At 40.4% G+C, this 22,236-nt stretch overlaps 1 protein-coding gene across 1 annotated transcript; it reads right to left on the bottom strand.

Annotated features, from left to right (window-relative positions):
- Nucleotides 1-694: 694 nt before the first annotated feature.
- LOC142453677 (histone deacetylase 8-like) lies at nt 695-21,926 on the bottom strand. The gene is made up of 4 exons (XM_075555229.1): nt 21,621-21,926; nt 21,083-21,135; nt 6,786-6,916; nt 695-5,851 (listed from the first exon to the last, which is right to left on the bottom strand). The coding sequence occupies exons 1-4, from the start codon at nt 21,720-21,722 to the stop codon at nt 5,706-5,708; spliced, it is 432 nt and encodes a 143-aa protein (XP_075411344.1). The 5' UTR covers nt 21,723-21,926; the 3' UTR covers nt 695-5,705.
- Nucleotides 21,927-22,236: the final 310 nt, after the last annotated feature.

Genomic DNA, 22,236 nt, shown 5'->3' with positions numbered 1-22,236 from the left:
TAGCACTTAGCTTAAAATATATTAGCTATTGTTAAGAATTGCTTGCTTGTATGGGCCATACCCAAACAAGCTAAACAGAAACCTGGTCATCTTCCTCTTCTTTCACCTCCTCCCACATGCAACAAGAGCAATAACGGGTGCCCTCAAGCTGATTGCAACTGACATCACTTCTCATGCACTATTCTTGGTAAAGAGCCCTGGTGGCTCAGTAGTTGAACACTGGGCTGCTAACACAAAGATCTGCTCCTCCAAAGGTTACAGCCTAGAAAACTATGGAGGCAGTTCTACTTTGGCATATTGGGTTGCTATATGTCAGAAATTGGCTTGATGGCATATAACAACATTCCATGTTCATGGATAAGACAATATTTTTAACATGGAAGTTCTTCCCAGAATGATCATAGATTCAAAGCAATCACAAATCCCCAGTAAATTATTTTGTGGGTATCAACAAACTAATTCTAAAGTTATATAGAGAGGGAACCAAAACCCGCTGTCATTGAGTTGATTCCAACTCACAACAACCCTTTATAGAATTTCCAGGGCTCTAAATTTTTATGAGAGCAGACCAGCCTTAACTTTTCCCTGAGTGTGGCAGTGCGACACTTACTTGACAGTGCCACCAGAGGTCCTGGAAAGCAAAAGAGTTAGAAAAACCAACACAGTATCTAAAAAGAAGAACACATCAGAAGACTGATGCTATATAACTTTAATACTTAATATGCCTCAAGCCAAACACAAAAATAAATTTACAATGCAGTAAGGACCTAACTGTGCATTCTAAAACCATAAATTCTTAGAAAAATTCAGAAACAACCACATCAGGCTTATTTTTTTAAAGTAGACTCACTAATAAAATAACAAATGTACAAATAGCAAAAGGCAAAAAATAAATGAATGTGATATCATAAAAATTTCAAAATTTTATCCACCAAAAAACTGTTACCAAAAATATGAAAAGACAAGCTACTAACTGGTAGAATATTTGGGGGAACTATATATCCACTAAGAATCTAATAACATATATATATGTAAAACTTAAACAACTTAACAGGAAAACAAATAAAATAGGTAAATGACTTGAATAAACACTTTACCAAAAAGGATATTCCAATGACCAACACACACATGAAAAGATGTTTAATATTATTAGCCACCAGAGAGGTGCAAATATAAACTACATGAGATGTGTTTTCACTCCCATTGGGATAACTATGGTGAGATAAAAACAAAATCAAACAGAAAATATGAAATGTTGGCAAGGATATGTGGAAATTGAAACTCTTACAACACAAATTGAAACGCACCACATCACTGGTATTTCAAATATCAACAGGGTCACTCAAGATGAATATGTTTCAGCAGAGCTTCCAGACTAAGAACAGACCACAAAAATGGAAGAGGCTGTTCAATTCTGAGGGCTAGCTAGAGAAAACGTTATGAACGGCAGTGGCTTATAGTGATGGAAAATGACCCCCTCTAGTTGGAAGGCACTTAAAATGCAACTGAAGTATTGCCTCCTCAAAATAGAATCCACCATAATGATGTGGATGATGAAGTAAAGCTTTCAGGACCTTTATGTGCTGAGGCATGGCTCAAAATCAAAAGAAACAGCTGAAAATAGCTATTAATAATCAGAACTTGGAATATATGAAGTATGAATCTAGGAAAGCTATAAGATGTCAAAAGTGAAAATGGAATGCATAAAGATTGATATCCTAAAACATTGATATCCTAAGCATTAGTGAGCTGAAATGTACTGGTATTGGCCATTTTGAGATTGACAATCACATAATTTACTGTACCAGGAATAATAAGGTCAAAAAGAATAGTATCATAATCTTCATCAAAGAGGAAATTGCAGGATCTATCTTAAAGCATAATGCTGATGTCATAGGATAATATCTATATGCCTACAAGGAAATCTAGTCAATACAAATAATATTAAAATTTACACACCAACAACTACAGATAGTGTTGATGAAACTGTGGGATTCTACTAAATTCTTCAGCCTGAAATTGATCAACCATGCAATGAAAATAGATTGCAAATGATAGGTGATTGGAATGCAGAAGTTTAAACAATGAAGAAGGAACAGTAGTTATAAAACATGGCCATAGGATAGAAATAACGCTGGAAATCATATGATAGAATTTTATAAGGCCAATGGCTTCTTCATTGCAAATACCCTTTTTCAACAACTTAAACAGCAACTGTATGTATACAGTTCAGCAACAGAATACAAAGGAATCAAACTGACTACATCTGTGGGAAAAAAGTATGAAGAAAGCTCATTATCAGCTATCAAAAGGAGGCCAGTTGTGGAACCAATTGAAACAAATTGCTCATTTGTAAATTCAGGTTGAAGGTGAAGAAAATTAAAACAAGTCCATGAGAGTCAAAATACAACCTTGAATATATCTCAGCTGAATTTCAACATCTGAAGAAAAGATTTGCTGCACTGAACACTAGTGACAGAAGGTCTGATGAGCTGTGGTAGGACATCAAGAACATCATTTATGAAGACCACAAAAGGTCATTAAAAACACAAGAAAGAAAAAGTCAAAATGAATGTCAAAAGAGACTCAAACTTTCTCTTGAACACAGAATAGCTACAGCCCATGGAAGAAAAGATGAAGTAAAAGAGATGAACAGAAAATTTCAAAAGGCAGCCCGAGAAGACAAATTACTATGAAAAAATGTGCAAAGACTTGAATTTAGAAAACCAAAAAAGAATACACTCAACATATATGAAGTTGAAATAACTGAAAACAACATTTAAGCCTCAAGTTATAATATTGAAGGATTCCATGAACAAAATATTGAATAATGCAGGAAACAACAAAAGACGATGGAGGGATTACACAGTCACTGTACCAAAAAGATTTGGTTGACATTCAATCATATCAGGTAGTAACCTATGATCAAGAACCTACGGTCCTGATGGTCCAAGCTGTACTGAGGGTGTTACCAAAAAGCAAGGCTCCAGTATTTGACAGAATAGTAACTGACAAAATAAAAATTGAAATGTCTCAACAAGGTGATGAAGCACTGAAGAAAACTCAAAGATAGCTACCTGGCCAACTGACTACAGTATTTGTGTTGTGCCCATTTTGAAGAACAGCGACCCCACAGAGTCACAGTTTCCTTACTTCTTTGCATTGATGCCTGGGTTCTCGAGCTGCTTTTTGAAATCATACAGAAAATTTCAAACAATATTAATGTCACATGCAAGTAAAATGTTGATAATTCAAAAACAGCTGCATTGATAGTACATCGATAGGACACTGCCAGAAATTCAAGCCAAATTCAGAAGGACATGGCATAAGAAGTATCACTGCTGATGTCAGATGGATCAAGGCTAAAAGCAGAGACCACAAGAAAAGTGTTTCTTGTGTTTTATTGAATATGCAAAGGCATTCACCTATGTGAACCCTAACAAACTATGGTTAATATTCAGAAGAATGTGAATCCCAAAAGGTAAGTCGTTTGAAAAGAACTGAGAGGTTTAAAATCAGAAGAGGTCTGTCAGGGTAGTATACTTTCACAATTCTTATTCAATCTGTAAGCTGACCAAATAATTTGAGAAGCTGGTCTATATGAAGAAGTACACAGCAGCAGGAGTCGAGGAAGATTTATCAACAACCTGCAGTATGCAGATGACACAATCTGGCTTGCTGAAAATGAGGAGGACTTAAAGCACTTGCTGATTAAGATCAAAATGATTAGGGCAAAGAATGTACAGATGTGCTTTATACAATTGATGTATGTATATGTATGGACTGTGATAAGAGTTGTATGAGTCCCTAATAAATTGTTTTTAAAAAAAAGAATTGTATGAGCCCCCAATAAAATGATTTTTTTAAAAAAGGAGAACTTAAGTACGGATTACAATTCAATTTTAAGAAAACCAAAATCCTCAGAACTGGACATATAAACAACAGTACGATAAAAGGAGAAAAGAACATTATCAAGGGTTTCAGTTTGTCTGGAATCATTTCATTCAGACAGCACACTGATAAATTGTTTTTAAAATCCTTTTCTTCCAACATTCGTTAAATACTACAGACATATCAGAAAAGATGCTGAGTACTAAAAAGGCCTTCTCAAGAGTATTACTGCTTGAAATGTTAATATAAACCTCTATGAAGACTTTTTCCTCTAATCCCAAGCAATACCTAAGAATAGCTTTCTCCGTAGAGAATTGCTCATTTCTAGGTTACTACTTTCTTTAGAGATGGAAGCGTACGTTTGCTTCTTGATTCCTCAGTCTTCCAATTTCGAACTATTCTCATCAATTCTCTATTTGAAAATGTTTGCAACTTCTTTCATGAACGATCTCAAAACTAGTACTTATAAGACTTTTTTCTACTGCTAAATCTCTTCAGTTCACACAGGTATTCAACTGATACCATTATTGATGTTGTTCCCTACTTATTCTTATCTTGCTAATGTTCCTCAAGTGAAATATCCCCAGGAAATTTTCAGAAAGGTGAAGAGGAGTTTAGAGATTGTGCAGTTATCCTTCACACTGCCCATTTCACTGATGAAAAATTGAGGCCTACAAAGTAAGTTACCTTGTTATGAGTAAAACTAGGCTTAGAACCCGGTTATCTTGACTTTCAATAGTATAGTATTCTTTCTACTATGCTGTTATTAGTCACCTTCTATTTCCATTTGTATCTCTTCAGGATGCCTAATACATACAAATCTCTCAGCAGATGTCAATAAAATAAGCATAAGCTTTTACGAGGAGGTACCCCCCAAAACCAAGAGCTTTTGTAGTACTCATTTTTTCATAGTGCTCATCCCTCCACCCCCCGCCAGGTGAGCATGGAGCAACTCGCACTTAATACACCCAGTGGCATTGCCTGGGAACGTTCTCTAGTCACAGTGAATTTTTTGTGTGTGAAAGCAGTTTTGCTTCAATCTTTCATTTTGGGGGGATGGCCGATTTAAGAGAACAGTGTACAGCTGTGAAATTTTGCTTTCTGCTCAGGAAAATTGCTGCAAAAACTGTTGTGATGTTGAACACAGCTAACAAAAGGAGTGCTGTGGGAAAAACTCAAGATGAGTAGTTTTCTCGTTTAAAAAAAGGTGCAATGTTGATTGATGACAAACTTTGTTCTGGGTGTCTGTCAACTCATAGTGCACTTGGGAGTTTGTTCCACCAGGTTAATCAAGTTTTCACATTGCAGAACAGTGTGCGACCAAAAAAAGGCCTGATTTGTGGCAGACAGGGGACTGGTTTTGCCACCACGACAATGCACCTGCTCATGCAGCCATCTCAATAGGCCAGTTTTTGTCAAAAAAACAAAAAACAAAAACAAACTAGCATGCCTCTCTTGCCCCACGCACCTTACTCTCACGTGGCCTTGCTCCATGTGACTTCTTTTTGTTTCCAAGAATAAAGAGGGACATGAAAGGACAGCAATTTGATGAAGTTAGAAAAAGTGAAGAAAAAAACAAGGGAGGTACAGTCAGCCATCCAAACACGAGTTTGAAAAATATTTCCAAGAATGGAATTGCAGATTTGACAAATGTATTAAGTATAATGGAGGGTAGTTTGAAGGTGATAAGGTTGTTTTGTAAAAAATTTAAATACATAGCTTGAAAAAAGTTTTCATTTTGGGGGGAGAGTACCCCCTTGTACATAACAGGAAAATTGATTCAGGTACAGTCAGAAAGTAGGAAAGCAATTTTCTTACTTCTTTGCATGATGCCACCCTCCAGACCAGTTAATTGCTATTTTGCTCTTTCCATCAATCAGGCATTGGGCAGCTGTGATTGTAGCTCCTCCTACAGCTGCTGCACAGTCAAATATCCCTTCAGTGGCTGGGCAGTCATAACCTTAGGGCAAGAATCAGATTACTTTTGTAAGAAATGAATTTTACAACAAGGAAAATGTGTTTGAGATGAGACAATTTACCGAAAAGTGACTGCGCTGGCATGAGCTGCAACTGAGACAGAAACATTCTAATAATAGGAAAAGGATTTTTAAAATATTAGAGCTTGAGAGAAAAAAAAACCTTACACGTTAACTAGTCATAACCAATAGGTGAAGAAATTGAGGCCTGAGAAATGGTATCTCTTGCTTACATAGCAGAGAGTCAGGTCTGCAACTGAGGTTTCTTGATTCTCAGTCCAGTGTGCTTTCTACTAAACCATGGTGATAGCCATTTAGTTTTTAAAATGTAGTTGTTTAATAAAGGATACAGTAGAAAATTTAGCTAGGCCATAAACCTGTATTCAAGGACATCCAAGTCAGCACATACACAATCAGACTAGATATAGACACCACAATTAGAGCCTAACAGGGGTCCTGGTGGTTATGTTTGGAGCTGCTAACATAATAGTAAGGTCGGCAGTTTGAAACCACCAGCGGCTCCACAAGAAAAAGATGAGGCTTTCTACTCCCATGGAGATTTAGTTTCAGAAACGTAAAGGGGAAGTTCTATTATGTCCTATAGGGTTGCTATGAATCAGAATGAACTCAATGGCAGTATAGTTTGGGTTTCATTTTTTTTTATGGTTTATCAGGGCCTAAACCATTGAAAGACTTTCCCCCATCTAATCCATCACTCAGTTTCACAAAACCCATACCGTTTTCTCAAATGATGTTACGTAGCTAAACCAAGAGATTAATGATTAACACATTATTTAACTGGAGATTTATTAAAAATCACAATGCAAATTATAAATAATTAACTAGTTACAATCTATAGATGAAAGTGTTCTACCTCTCATCATTGTCTTGTTAGTCATTGTCTCATTAGAACCTTACCTAGCCCATATTCTATGGAGTCGGGGTGGTCATCATCACCATCTTGGCTGACCATCTGGAGATGCTGCAGATAGGCATCTGTATGAAAGGAGGCCATCTCCTCCATGGACGCCACTTTGGGCTTAACAATCCTAACAACAACAGAGAAAACAAAGGAATGTGAATGAGGCAGACCCAGATTATGCTAAAAGTTGTAAAGGAGTCAGCAATCTGAGCAGAAAATACACCTCTCAGATTCTGATTTCAGTAAGCTGAAGTGATACGCACAATGTGTTTTTCTATCGTACTATATAATCTATACTTCCTCACATCATGTTAATGTACTCACAATGTGAACAATAAGGGGATTGGTTTTCCTTTTGAGTTCATAGGTAGGTAAAAACGAAAGAATATTCATACTTAAAATAAAAATTTTAAATATGCATCAGAAAACTTGTGCTCCACAAGTTACAGCTTTTTTAAATTTATTTATTTATTTTAACAATTTATTGGGGCTGATACAATTCTTTTCACAGTTCATACATATACATACATCAATTGTATAAAGCACATCTGTACAGTCTTTGCCCTAATCATTTTTTTCTCTTTTCTTCTTTTACATTTTATTAGGGACTCAAACAACTCTTACCACAATCCATACATATACATACATCAATTGTATAAAGCACATCCATACATTCCCTGCCCCAATCATTCTCAAGGCATTTGCTCTCCACTTAAGCCCCTTGCATCAGGTCCTCTTTTTTCCCCCCCCTCCTTCCCCATTCCCCCCTCCCTCATATGCCCTTGGTAATTTATACCTCGTTATTTTGTCATATCTTGCCCTATCCTGAAAGTTACAGCTTTAATGGCAAACCCATAGGCGGAAATGCTTTCATTTTCATTTGAAATACTTTCATTCCTAAGTGGCCATTATAATGCTTTCTGATAATTTTTCACTTCGGTTCTTGTTCCAGCTCTGTATTTACTAGCTCAATAACCTTAGGTGAGCTATTTGACCACTCTGCAGCTCAAATTAACTCATCTGTAAAATGGGGATACATTATGAGATGCATATGGAGATTATACAACAACATATGAATATGCTTTATGTATCCCTATCATTATTAATATTAAGGGATAAAAGATAGGCAAAATAAAATGTAAAAGTCCCTTTACTTGTTCTCTCACGTCTGTTTCCAAGAGAAGGAACAGAAAGATTATAACCAGGCTTCACTCAGAATCCGTTAAACTCACAAGCAGTAATAAACAGGATTAAGTGAGAGAATAAAGGGAGTTCACCTAACAACAAAATTTACCACTCCCTACCACTAGGAGCCCTGGTTGTATAGTGGGTTATGCACTGAACTGATAACAAGTTCATACCCCAAATCTCAGAAATCCCAAATAGATGTTCTACTCTGTCCTACAGGATCACTAAGAGTCTGAATCAATTCTATTACAGCAGTTTGGATTTTTTTACCCCTGTCTGTCCCACATTTCCTCTTCCTGGCCTCACTACTGTCATTACGTTCTCTAGCCCTTGCCATTTAGGTCCAGAGTCATGGTGGCATAGTGGGTTACATACTAGGTTGCTAAGTGAAAGGTTGGCAATGAAAAACCACCAGGAGAAAGATGAGGCTTTCTACTCCCTTCAAGATTTACACTCACAGAGAGTCGGGGGAAGACGGCTGCCATACAGGTAGCTCACATCCAGAACTCAGTGAGTGGCGAAATTTAGGGGCCTAGTAGGGGTATCAAGTCTGTCTGTCGATTCCCAAGACAACTCAGAGTACTTCTCTGAAGCAGAAGCGGACACCCGTGGTCTCTTGCGTGATGCTCAGAGTGCCCACTCTGCTGGCACCACAGGGCAGCCAGGAGCATTGCGGAGGCAGCTGCCCTGCCTCGGCGCTCTGTGCAGAATCACCAGCTAGTACCCCCTACTCTGCCCATGATGCCCGGGGTCCCATGTAGGTGCTCCAGCCGGTATATCGCCCCCCTGCAGAGATTCATGCCCCATCTGGGCACCCCTTGCTGACCAGCCAGCCAGACGATCCCCGCCTCCTCCTGGGAGGCTCGTGCCCTGGCGCCACAGCATAATCAGGTAGATGGCAGATGATGCTGCCATGCCTTTGTGCTCCCACAAACCGCCAATCAAACTGCCTCCACTCCCAGAGGTCTCAACCCAAAGGTGCCCACCCCATCTCTGCGCTCCTCACAAATCGGCCATCCAGCTCCCTCCCTGGCTTTCTTCCCCCCACCATACATACATGCAATGCACACGCACACACAGAGGTTCGCATCCTGCCACACCGTTTCAGGCATGCCAGGGAGCGGACACAAGTCTGGCAGCATTTTCTGCAGTTGTAGCATAGGGACCCAGGCCTTTGGGACTTGCCTACTGCATTCTCCCTTCTCCCTGCTCAATCCACCCCACCCTCTGTGCTCCAAGCAATGGATCAGCACACCAGTAGCGGCCCCCCCTCCCACCCGCCTACCTGTGGGAAGTACTCCTAGCCAGAAGTAGATCACCCAATCCCCAACCCATCCCCAAAATATGTTCCCCTTCACTTGAGTCAACACTTTTTATCAGACCGCAGTGTGCATAGCTGCAAACAACAGCCCCTAAGGAGACCTGAAGGTGGCTGGAGCACAAACCGTAGTTCAAGGGGAGAGGGAAACCCCAGCAGGACAAAGGTGAAACACAACCTTACAAGGAAGTTGGCTAAAAGCAGCCTGCTGAAACACCAGTACTAACCTCCCAAAGAGAGAGCCCAGGGCTCTGAGACACCTGGGAAAATGGTACCTAGTTCCAATAAATCGACCAAACACCAGCAAGCTGCTACAACAGTTTCAACAAGAAAAGAGAAACAAAATCCAATGCCAGAAGACCACCTGGAACTACCACAGAAAGAAATCTTCAGGATGCTGCTTGGAGCTATACAGGACATGAGGGAAGCATTATAGAAAAGGGAGAAAATGATAGAGAAAATAAAGGCCATGCACCAAAGGGAAATACAGGAGTTAAAGGGCGAGATAACAAAAACTAACAGCAAACTCACGGACTTCGCCCAGATATGGAGGAGGCAGAGAACCTCACCAGTGACCTAGAGGATTCTCAAGAAGAATTTAATAAACATGAGAAAAAGTCTCACAAGCCCATCAGAGAAGCTGAAGAAAACCTCAGAGCTATGTCTGACGCTATGAGAAGGAACAACATCAGAACTATTGGCTTGCCGGAGGAATGCACATCAATGAAGCCAACATCCAAAATAGTGATGGAATGCTTGGAGGAAATTTTCCCTAGCTTAAAGAATGAAAACCAGGCAACTATCCAGGTGGCCGAAAGAATACCAGCTAGACAGAATCCCAATAAGAAGGCACCACGACATAAAGTTGTTAAACTAACTATGAGGAAAAGGGGAAAATTGTAAGAGCAGCTAGGGAAAAACTGGCAACCATATATAAAGGCAAGCAGATAAGAATATGCTCAGACCTATCAGCAGACACTATAAAAAGAGCAGACAATGGAGCAGCATATTCAGAAAATTGCAGGAAAAATACCGCAAACCCAAGAATACTCTATCTTGCCAAATTAGCTATCAAAATTGATGGAGAAGTGAGAGTCTTCCTGGACAAGGAAAGTCTCAAAGAATATGCTAAAAGGAACCCAGCACTACAAAAGATCCTCGCCAACCCAGTATGGGCAGAAGAACAACGCTCACCAAGCACATGCAAGAGACCATCCCACAGAAGAACTCCAACCAGAGACCACCAAACGGAAAACAGCTCCCTAGATAACACAGGTTCAACAATGGAAAGAAGGCAAGAATGAACCACTAACACACATATGCACAACCCATGGAAAAGAAATGGAGGTAAGAAAACACCCAACATAAGAGGGATAAAATGATATTACAGAGTCCACAAATAGATGTAATAACCCTGAATATCAATGGATTGAACTCAGGCTTTAAGAGATAGAGACTAACAGACTGGCTTAGAAAACACAATCCCTCCATCTGCTGCCTACAGGAGTCACATCTCAAGATTACAGACAAAAATAGGCTGGGAATCAAAGGCTAGAGAAAAACATACCACGCAAACAACAATTCAAAAAAGCAGGGGTTGCGATCCTAATCTCACATAAAATTGACCTCAAAGGACAAGGGACACTATATAATGCTCAAGGTAACAGTCCACAAAGAACTACTATGCATTCTAAACATTTACTCACCAAACAAGTGTTCAGCAGAATATTTCAATCAAACGCTCCAAAAGATGAAAAAAGAAATTACAGCCTCAACAATTATGGTAGGTGACTTCAATACACTGCTCTCTGAGAAAGATCACTGGGAAAGAAGCTCAACAAGGAGGCTAAAGATCTAAACACTAAAATAAGACAATTTGACCTGATAGATATTTACAGAGCTCTCCACCCAAATACAAAAACAATCACATTCTTTTCAAGCCCACATGGCATATATTCAAGAGGGACCACATGCTAGGGCGTAAGTCGAATCTACATAAATTTAAGCACATGGATACCACACAGACCTCTCTCTCTGACCACTGTGTGATAATATTGGAAATCAACAAAAGGAAGATAAAGAAATCAAGGGAAAAAATTGAAGAATGAATAACTCTATTGCAAAAGGAGTATACACTGGTTCAGATCAGAGATGAAATTAGGAAATTTCTAGAAACCAATGAGAATGAAAACATGACATACTAAAACTTATGGGACACAGCAAAGGCAGTCATCAGAGAAAGTCTCATAGTTACATGCTCACATAAGGAGGAGAGGCTTATGACAGATACACTGGCACAACATTTACAGCAAATAGAGCAGAGTCAACAAGATAATACAACTAATAGCAAAAGAAAATAAATCATAAAAAGTAGATCTGAGATTCAGGAGAGAGAAAATAAGAAAACTATGGGGGGGGGGGAAATCAATGCTGTTAAAAGTTGGTTCTTCGAAAGGATACACCAAATAGACAAACCTCTCACGAATTTGACCAAAGAAAGAAAGGAACACATTTTAACAGCAAGGATGAGGGGTGAAAGAGTAGATATTACAATGGAACACAGTGAAATCAAAGGATACTTACACAGTACTATGAAGGACTGTACTCCAATGAATTCAAACACTTGGAAAACATGGACAAATTCTTGGAAAAACAATTCTTCCCTAGATTATCACTACTGGCCGTCAAGAACCTCAACAGACCCTTATCAATAGAAGAAACAGACAAGGTTATCAAGGGATTACCAAACAAAAATCACCTGGACCAGATGGGTTTACAGGAGACTTCTATCAAGCATACAGGGAAGAACTGACACCAATCCTACACAAACTCTTCCAGAACATAAAAAAAGATGGCAAACTCCCAAATTTCTTCTATGAAGCTAGTATAACTCTGATACCTAAACTGGGCAAGGATCCCACAAGAATTGAGAACTACAGACCAATTTCCCTAATGAATATTGATGCAAAATCCTCAACAAAATACTCGCCAAGAGAATACAAAAATATATACAACAAATAATTCACCATGACCAAGCAGGATTCATACCAGGGATGCAGGGATGGTTCAGTATACGAAAGACCATTAGTAGTATTATAAGCCACACTGAAATGAAAAAGTATAAGAACCACATAATATCGATAGATGCGGAAATAGCATTCGCCAACATCCAACACCAAATCATGTTTAAGACACTCAATAAGCTAGGAATGGAAGGAAAATTCCTCAATATAATAGAAGCTATATATATAAAAACCAACAGCCACTGTGGTAGTCAATGGAGAAAAGACAAGATCAATTCTTCTGAAAAAGGGAACTAGGCAAGGATGTTCCTTGTCCCCATTAACATCGTACTGGAGGAAAAGAAAGGACATCAAAGTTATTTGTCTGAGGAAGGAAGAAGTGAAATCATCGTTATTCACAGATAATATGATTTTATATATGGAAAATCCTAAAAGTTCCACAAGAGGAGTACTGGAAGCAATAGAGGAATATGCCTATCAGGTTACAAGATCAACAAACATAAGTTTATTGCAATACTGTCCACATCGGACAAGGCCACAGAAGAGGGGATCAAAAAAAGGGGTACCCTTCACAATAGCCAAACACACATTGAAATATCTAGGGATATACCTAACTCAAAAAACAAAAGATGTGTTCGACAAAAACTACAAAACACTATTAAAACAAACCAACCTCAACAATAAGCGTGACCTCAACAAATGGAAGGAGATCCTATGCTCGTGGATCAGTAGACTCAATATTGTAAAGATGTAAATTCTACCTAAAGCACTATATAAGTTAAATGTTATCCCAATCCAAATTGCAGCATGTTTCTTCAAAGAGTTGGAAAAACAGATTACCAACTTCATATGGAGAAGGAAGAAACCGCGAATTAGCAGAGAACTGCTCAAGAAGGACAAAGTGGGAGGGCTTGCTTTAACCGACATTAATATAGACTATACAGCCACAGTGGTCAAAACACCATAGTATTGGTGTAATGATAGATATTCAGACCAATGTAAAAGGATTGAAAACCCAGAAATAAAATCATCAGCATAAGGACAACTAATCTTTATTAAGGGGCCCCCAAAAGATCAAATGGAAAGTGGATGCCTTCTTCATTCCATGGTGCTGGAAAAATTGATACATAGCTCCAGAAAAATGAAGCAAGACCCTTACCTCACTCCATACACGAGAATAAACTCAAGATGGATCACAGACCTTGAGGTACAACTATTAGGGCCATTAATGAGGGCATTGGGACAAAGTTGAGAATCTTGGCTCAGGGATTACATACCGTATATACTCGTGTGTAAGCCAAGTTTTCAGCACAAAAATGTGCTGAAAAACTGATGTTCGGCTTATACACGGGTCAGTGGTACGAATGGATGTCATCTGGTCAAGCCTGACTAACAAAAGGAGGAAATCTCATGAAGCCTGCCATAGAGTTAATAGCAAAGTGGGTTTGAGATGCATGGAAAGACATTCCAGAAGACATGGTACAACGTGCCTTCCAGAAATGTAGTATTAGTAATGCTATGGATAGCATATGGTAACCCACTAAAAAGGAGGGGGGGGGAAGACATGGGTAGCCTGGGGAACAGGGCACTAACCCACACAGGGGGAGGGTGCTGATTGTGTCTCCACAGGGAAAGAGGGACCAGACTTCAACCCGGAGCTCCAAAACAAGAACACAACACACTGACATGAAGCAGGGAACTGATAGAGAGGCCTGAGGGGCCGGCCCCATTACCAACTGAGTATACAGCACCTTCCCCCTCATAAGAATTAACTTCAGAGGACAGCACTGAAGCTAAAGCTCAAGGAGAGGGAACTGTCTAATTAGAGCACACAGGAGCCAATGAGGGGGGCAGGGGAAAAAATAGTGAAGCGCATCCTGGCTGACCAAGTCCTGAGGACAATGTTTCTGCTCAGAGCAGCAATGCAAAAAGACGACCACCAGGCCAGCCTCATCACAGGACACAGCATCTTCATTGACCCATAGCACCACTGGGGAGGACACTAGAGACACACGGCGGGAATTGTGCCCGCCCTGAGTCACTACAGCAAAGCCAGCCTCTGGTGGCATGCAGCAGAGCAGCAGGGGGAGCAAAGCAATGAAGTCCCCAGGGATAGATGTGGGGCCAGGGCATGGCACCGCACCAGACTCGACTGGAAAGCACTCATGAAGGACAACAAATAAACCCTCAACTGTTTATAGGGTTTTTTGTGTTATTGTTGTTGTTGTTGTAGCTATTGTTTTATTTTCTATTGTTGCTTCATTGTACTCGGTCTTGTGATGGTGCATATTATTGTCGCTGCATGTTTACCTGAAAGGGATAGGCGGGATATACAAGCCGGAGGAGAGAACAAGGGGATGATAGTTCCAGGGGGATGTGGGAGAGGGGGAGGACGGGGAAAGGAAGTGGGTGTGAACAAACCCAGGGACAAGGGAACAAGTGATCCAAAATCAGTGGCAAGGAGGGTGTAGGAGGCCTGGCAGGGCTGGATAACGGACAATGTAACCAAAAGGAATTCCTGAAACCCAAATGAAGGCTGAACATGATAGTGGGACACTAGGAACATACAAAGAAATAGAGGAAAGAACTAGGAGGCAAAGGGTAGTTATAGAGATCTAAATACAGGCATATGCAGATGTAAATATAATTATATACGATGAGGGGGAAATAAATCTATGTACATAAATTTATAGGTTTAGTATTAAGGAAAAAGATAGACAGTGGGCCCCTATGTACTCCCTCAACACAAGAACACTTTGTTCTAACAATTCAGTAGTATGAGATGCTCACCTTCCTGGCACAATCACTGAAGACAACAGGTGCACAAGCAAATGTGGTGAAGAAAGCTGATGGTTCCCGGCTACCAAAAGATATACCATCTGAGGTCTTAAAGGCCTGACGATAATAAGGCAGCCATCTAGCTGAGAAACAACAAAACTCACATGGAAGAAGCACACCAGCCTGTCCCGACTAGATCGCTGAGGACAAAGCAGGTGCATAAGCAAATGTGGTGAAGAAAGCTGATAGTTCCCGGCTGTCAAAAGATATAGAATCTGGGGTCCTAAGGCTGGAAGATAAACAAGGGGCATCTAACTGAGAAACAAAGAAGCCCACATGGAAGAAGCACACCAGCTTGTGAGATCACAAGGCATCGAAGGATCAGGTATCAGGCATCAAAGACCAAAAAAATAATAATAATAATCGTAGCATTGTGAATGAGGGGGAGTGCGGAGTGGGGACCCAGAACCCATTTGTGGGAAATTGGACATCCCCTTGCAGAAGGGCCATGGGGAGGAGATGAGCCAGTCACGGCACAGTGCAGCAATGATGAAACATTCAATACTCCTCTAGTTCTTGTACGCTTCCTTTCCCCCTCCCCCCATTATCATGATGCCCATTTTACCTTACAAATCCAGCTGGACTGGAGGATGTACACTGGTACAGATAGGAACTAGAAATGCAGGGAATCCAGGACAGATGGACCCCTCAGGACCAGTGGTGAGAGTGGTGATACCCAGAGGGTACAGGAAAGGTGAGGGAGAAAGGGGGAACAGATTACAAGGATCTACATATAACCTCCTCCCAGTAGAGAAGGGGTGAAGGGAGACTTTAGATGGTATAAGATGTGACAAAATAATAATGATTTATAACTTATCAAGGGTTCATGACGGAGCGAGGAGAGGGGAAAAATGAGGAACTGATACCAAGGGCTCAAGTAGAAAGCAACTGTTTTGAGAATGTGGATGGCAACAGATGTACATATATGCTTGACACAATGGATGCATGTATGTATTGTGATGAGTTGTACGAGCCCCCAATACAATGATTTTTTAAAAGAAAAAAAAAAGATTTACACTCTGAGAAACCCACAAGGTCAGGCTAGCTAAAATTTAAAATATACATGACAGCCATGGGATATACTGTTGTTTATAGCCTACTACTAGCATCAAGAAGGCCAGAAGAAATCCTGTAATTCAACCTCAAATGTATATTACTGTAGTTCAATCTCAAAAATAAAATCCATTTGGTCTCACACTTAATTCTACCCCCAATCTAAGGATAATTAGTTCCTATAATGAGGTCCTGCTGAATGCTCACCCTCACAGAAGGTATAGTTGCTATAGCAAAGTGTGGTGAAGAAACTAGATGGTGTCCAGCTTTAAAAAAAGAATAGCATCTGGAGTCTTCAATCAAGCAGCCATCTAAGTGAGGCATCAACTAAGTCTACATGGAAGAAGTACAGCAGTCTGTGTGATTCAAAGACTAAGCAAGAAAATCCAAATCTAAAGGAGTGAAAGTTATCAGGGCTTAAATTGTGAATACACAATTTGCAGAAGGCTATGGATGACAATGAGATCCCAAAATTCATCTGCAAGGCCCCCACATGGAGTGAGTCTCCAGTGAGCCCTTCTGACCAGAGTCCAGGGATGTGAATAGCCTTGCTCTTAGAGAGCACTGGAAACTTAAGATGTAAGACCTCATCATTTGATCTACTGTTTGACCCATTTGAAAGTTGTCATAGTTTTTAATACTTCCTTTCTTTTTTACTGGAGTTTTTCACTAGTTTACTTTGTTATTATTGTAGCTCCTTTTTTATTTTGCATGTTTTCCAGTTTATGAAACCCCGGGTAGGTAAATCTATGGGCACAGTAACTGAGTTAAGGGATTAATAGCTTACTGAGGATATAGGAAAGGAGTTTGGAGGGAAATGGGGAGAATAATGAGTGTAAAAAGGAAACAAAGTTCTAGAACTGATTGTAGCAATAATTATACAACTCTTTAATATTAGTGAACTATAAATATTAATGTATGATATGTGAATTATATGTCAATAAAACTATTGAAAAAAATAAGATCCATACTTCAAGAAAAAAATGTCTATATCATCAGAGGTGATTTTTTTTTTTAGTTTCTTGGACCATGTTCCCAGATCCAATAGCTCCAATTTCTACTACTTTTCTATTTATTTAATAAATATCAAAAATCAAAGTCACTATTAATAAATATCTCCCAACTTAACAGTAAAGAAATAGGACATCTTTGCTATGCTTTCTGGTTTGTCATAAAGGTTTTGGGAAATGGTAAATAACTTTAATGGAAAGCATATAATTTTTATGTTTGCCAAATACATAGATGGCTTCAAACAATGCCTGAACACACCAAACCATGAGAGCAATGTAACCGCAAGCAGGAATACATGAGAAGATTGGGCTACAGGGCCAGCCCCAACCAGAGCCAAACTGACCCCCTCCCTAAATGTATGTGCAACAGACCACACTAAACCTACAGGTGAGGTGAGGGGCCGGCACATCACGTCCACATGGAAGCAAACTGAAAAAGAAAAAGATAAAGGGATAGTCGGTCTAGACCCCATTATCGGCACACCAAGCCCCGAGGATGACGTTCCTGCATGGAGCTGCTAAAACACAGAGATGTCTGTAGGGCCGACAACAGCTCATAACATGTTGTCCCTTACTGGAGCATACTGCAATAGAGGACAATACTGGGGACATGTGGCAAGGAGGTAGTGCGGTCTGAACCCCCCACAGTGGGGCAAATCAAGAAAGGAACACAACAGATCAGCAACTGAAGCAAAGCCCCTAATGAGCTACCAAAATAGACTTCAGGCTAGGAGTGGCAAATCCTGGAATTCCCCCAGGACCAATGGGGGAGTCATAAAGGTCAGTGGAAAGACCTGGAAGTATGTATGTTTTTCCTGTTTTTCTTCTTTTCTTTTTTCAATCTTTTGTTATCTTTTTGTTTGGTCGATGCCATTGTTGGTATGCCCACTTACATAAGACAGGCATGGGACCTGTCTTGAGGAGAAAGCTTGAGGAGAAAGCAATGGGACCAACAGTCCCGGAGGGACCTGGTGGGGGAAGGGGGCAGGGGAAGGGGGCGGGGGAAGGATAGTGTGAGCAAACAACGCCATAGACAGAGGAACAACTAGGGAATTAAAACCAACAACAGGAGGATATAGAGATCCTGGGGGTGTTAGAGCAGCAGCAATCTAGCTAAGAGGAAGTACTATGAGGCAGAAGTAGGACAAGCATGATGAGGCAGAAGGAAGGTAAAAAGAAACAGAAGAATTATCTAGGAAGCAAAAGCTATGGACAGAGGCATAAGCATAGATGTGTCCATATGTAAATACATTAATCCATAAAAATAGAAGTATTGGCCTATGTACATATTTTTATAAATAATACACTGAAGTAGTGGATGGACTTCAGGCCTCAGCTCATACCCTTCCTCAATACAAGAACACTTTGTTCTGTCATTCTGTGATGCCCACCCTCCTGGTACAATCCCTGAAGACAAAATGGGTGCATAAGCAAATGTGGTGAAGAAGGCGGATGGTGCTCAGCTATTAAAAGATAAGTGTCTAGGGCAGAGGTCCTCAAACTTTCTAAACAGGAGGCCAGTTCACTGTCCCTCAGACCCATTGAAGGGCTGGATTATAGTTTTAAAAAAAAACTATGAACAAATTCCTATGCACACTGCACATATTTTTTTAATTGTTTTGTTAGGGGCTCATACAACTTTTATCACAATCCATACAAACATCAATTGTGTAAAGCACATTTGTACATTCATTGCCCTCATCATTCTCAAAACATTTGCTCGCCACTTAAGCCCCTGGCATCAGCTCCTCATTTTATTCACCCCCTTCCCTCATGAACCCTTGATAATTTATAAATTATTATTTTGTCATATCTTGCCCTGTTCAACGTCTCCCTTCACCCACTTTTCTGTTGTTCGTTGCCCAGGGAGGAGGTCACAAGTAGACCCTTGTAATTGGTTCCCCCTTTCCAACCCACCCTCCCTCCACCCTCCCGGTATCGCCACTCACACTATTGGTCCTGAAGGGATCATCCGCCCTGGATTCCCTGTGTTTTCAGTTCCTACCTGTACTAGTGTACATCCTCTGGTCTAGCCAGAATTCGGATCATGATAGTGCGGGGTGGTGGGGAGGGGAGAAGCATTTAGGAACTAGAGAAAAGTTGTATTTTTCATCGGTGCTACATTGCAACTTGACTGGCTCGTCTTCTCCCCTAGACCCCGCTGCAAAGGGATCTCCAGTGGCCGACAAATGAGGTTTGGGTCTCCACTCTGCACTCTCCCCTCATTCACTATGGTAACACTTTTTTGTTCTGATGATGCCTTATACCTGATCCCTTCAACACCTCATGATCGCACAGGCTGGTGTGATTCTTCCATGTGTGCTTTGTTGCTTCTGAGCTAGATGGCCGCTTCCAAAAGCAGAGCTGATATCAAAGAGTTCAAGGAAGAAAATGTTTTGAAACTGATTGTGGTAGCGATTTTACAACACTGCGTGATATGATTGAACTACAGAATGGTGTGATGTCTGGCTTAGCTCCTAATAGAATGGTTTGGGAAAAAAATGAAACAGGTCTCACACCTCACATTATATACAAAAACAAACTCAAGATGAATCAAAGACCTAAATATAAAACACACAACCATAAAAACCATCAATGAAAAATAGGGACATGCTTAAGGGCCCTAATGCCAGGCATAAACACACTACCAAACGTAATGAAAAATAGCCACACTACAGAAGACAAAATAAAGGGCTGGGGCCTCCTAAAACAATGACATTTATGCACATCGAAAGAGTTAAAAAAAAGAAGCCACGTATTGGGGGGGAAAATTACTAATGACACATCAAATAAAGGGCTAATCTCCAAAATTTACAGAAAACTACAACATCTTAAGAAGAAAAATACAAATAACCCAAACAAAAATTGACCACCCTGACAATTTACCAAAGATGACATAGAGGCAGACAGCAACCCTCTGAAAAATGTTCATGTTTATTAGCAATAAGAGAAATACAGATTAAAACAATGAGAAAACACCTCACACCGACACTTCTATCAATCAATAAAACACAAAATAATAAAGAAGGGATGCAGAGAGATTGGAACCCTCATACATTGCTGATGGGACTGTAGAATTATGCAACCACCAGGGAAACGAGCATTGTTCTTCCTGAAACAAATGCAAATGCAATTACCTGATGATCTTGCAATCTCTCTACTGGGCATGCACCGTAAAAAAATAAAGAATAAAGCACAAACAGACATCTACGCACTATGTCTACTGCAGCAATTTCCACAATAGCAAAGAGCATGGAAACAATCCAAAACACTAATTACAGAGGTGTGAATAAACAAACTGTTTCACGCATACAATTTAAAAAGACGACTCCTGTGAACACCCAAGGGCAACGCTAGAGAACATTGTGCTTAGCAAAGTTAGCCACTCTTAAAACAGATAAAAAATTAATGACACCATTATTACAGGAAGAGTGAGCTTTACCCTAAAAGATAAGACTCCGAAGACGGTGCCTCCCCCAGGAACAGGGGTGGGGGCAGGGGCAGGGAGAGAGGAGGGAAAGGAAATTATAAAGGGAGGACAGACAGAAGGGAAAAAGAGAAAGTCACATTCATGGAAGGTTTAACGGGATATTTATTATTGATTTCATTTATTAGCAACTATATATAACATGCTTCTTATAAGCCAAAATATATATGTAAATAAATAAAAGCAAGAGCAAAGGGTCACAGCCTTAAAACAAAACAAAAAAACACTCCAGATTCCTTACCCCTCAGATCTAACTATTGGTCTGAGTGGCTTAAAAAAAGGAGGGAAAGTAAAATTGCATTTAGGAGTCTTTAGTGATAAGCAAGTTCATTTCAAACATATGAGAAAAAAGACTATGCTCAAGAAAATAACTTACCTCATTTGCTTATGCAGCGCGTATGCTTCAATCAGAGAATGTACCATACTGGCCTAAAAAAAAAAAGCAGCATGCAAAAAAAAGGCAGAAAATAATCTGTGCTTAATTTCTCTTGAAAGTGTAATTGAGCACAATCCTATGTTCTCATCCTCTTGAACCTACACTTTAGACAATATAGGTATTACCTAAATGGCTAAAGCGAAAACACCAGACCTTAATTAATTTTTCTCCTCCAACTTCTTCCATACGACTTCGGAGATTCTCAAGTAAAGCCACACCATCCTCTCGGTGCCAACCTCTCCCTTGTGCCCCCCACCCCACCTGTCCTTTGGCACCCCGCCGATAAACGCTGCTCTCGGAGAACACTTCCTCCACCCAATATTACCTCACAAATTTGTCACGAAGATCTTCCCAAACTCTAAAATCCTCGGCGCTTCCAAAAGCCGCCCCACCCCCACCCCCTCTGCCCGGTCGACTGCCTCCATTGCCGCCCGCCTCCACCAAAAAGCCCACGATTTTTCGTCCCCAACTTTCTCACCCGTTTGGGGACTTTCGACAAGGAGTCGCACATCCTGACATACTCAGGACTGTAGATGTAAACCTGGGCCAGCGACTGCCCACCATCCTCAGACTCCTCCATCTTCCACTGGCAATCCTTCCGTTAAGATCCGGCTCCTCGCAGACTCAGTTCGAGTCGAGTTCCTGCTCCTGTGAACCGTCGCAGGTGCTCTCTGGTCAACATTCCCTCCTATTCCCGAGCTCTCCGGAAACGCTTTCCCCGCCCCACATCGACTGAGAGAAAACAATGCGCCTGCCTCCGTGGAAACCATCCAGTTCAAAAGAAGGTGTGGTAGCTATAAATTTTTAAAATTCTAAATAGTTGTCCAAAGGGATAGAAATTTACAGCAAAAATAAGTCCAGTCAAAGCCAACCATCCTTGTTGCCCAACGGGGCTATTTGTGATTAGGTCAAACCACCTGCAGAGCATGCTGGGAGATGTAGTTTCCAGTAGTTTGAGGCAAGGAAGAGTCGCGGCTTGCCGCCAATTTGATTTTTAGGGCTAAAACACATAAGCTCGGCTCTTTATAAAGTCCTTGCAAATACATACTTTTAAATACTTAAAGATGTAGCTATTCATGAGTTTACCATAACCT

Source organism: Tenrec ecaudatus, chromosome 7, assembly GCF_050624435.1.
Source record: "Tenrec ecaudatus isolate mTenEca1 chromosome 7, mTenEca1.hap1, whole genome shotgun sequence".
NCBI classification, from domain to species: domain Eukaryota; kingdom Metazoa; phylum Chordata; class Mammalia; order Afrosoricida; family Tenrecidae; genus Tenrec; species Tenrec ecaudatus.
This window is presented reverse-complemented; position numbering and strand designations above follow the sequence as displayed.

Bases quoted from the DNA above. Each gene is read 5' to 3' on its own strand.
- LOC142453677 (XM_075555229.1), bottom strand. From the start codon at position 21,722: ATGGAGGAGTCTGAGGATGGTGGGCAGTCGCTGGCCCAGGTTTACATC. The intron at 6,917-21,082 runs GTAAGTTATTTT...TGTTGTTGTTAG, and splicing joins GCGCTGCATAAGCAAATGAG to GATTGTTAAGCCCAAAGTGG. The intron at 5,852-6,785 runs GTAAGGTTCTAA...TCTTGCCCTAAG, and splicing joins CTCCATAGAATATGGGCTAG to GTTATGACTGCCCAGCCACT.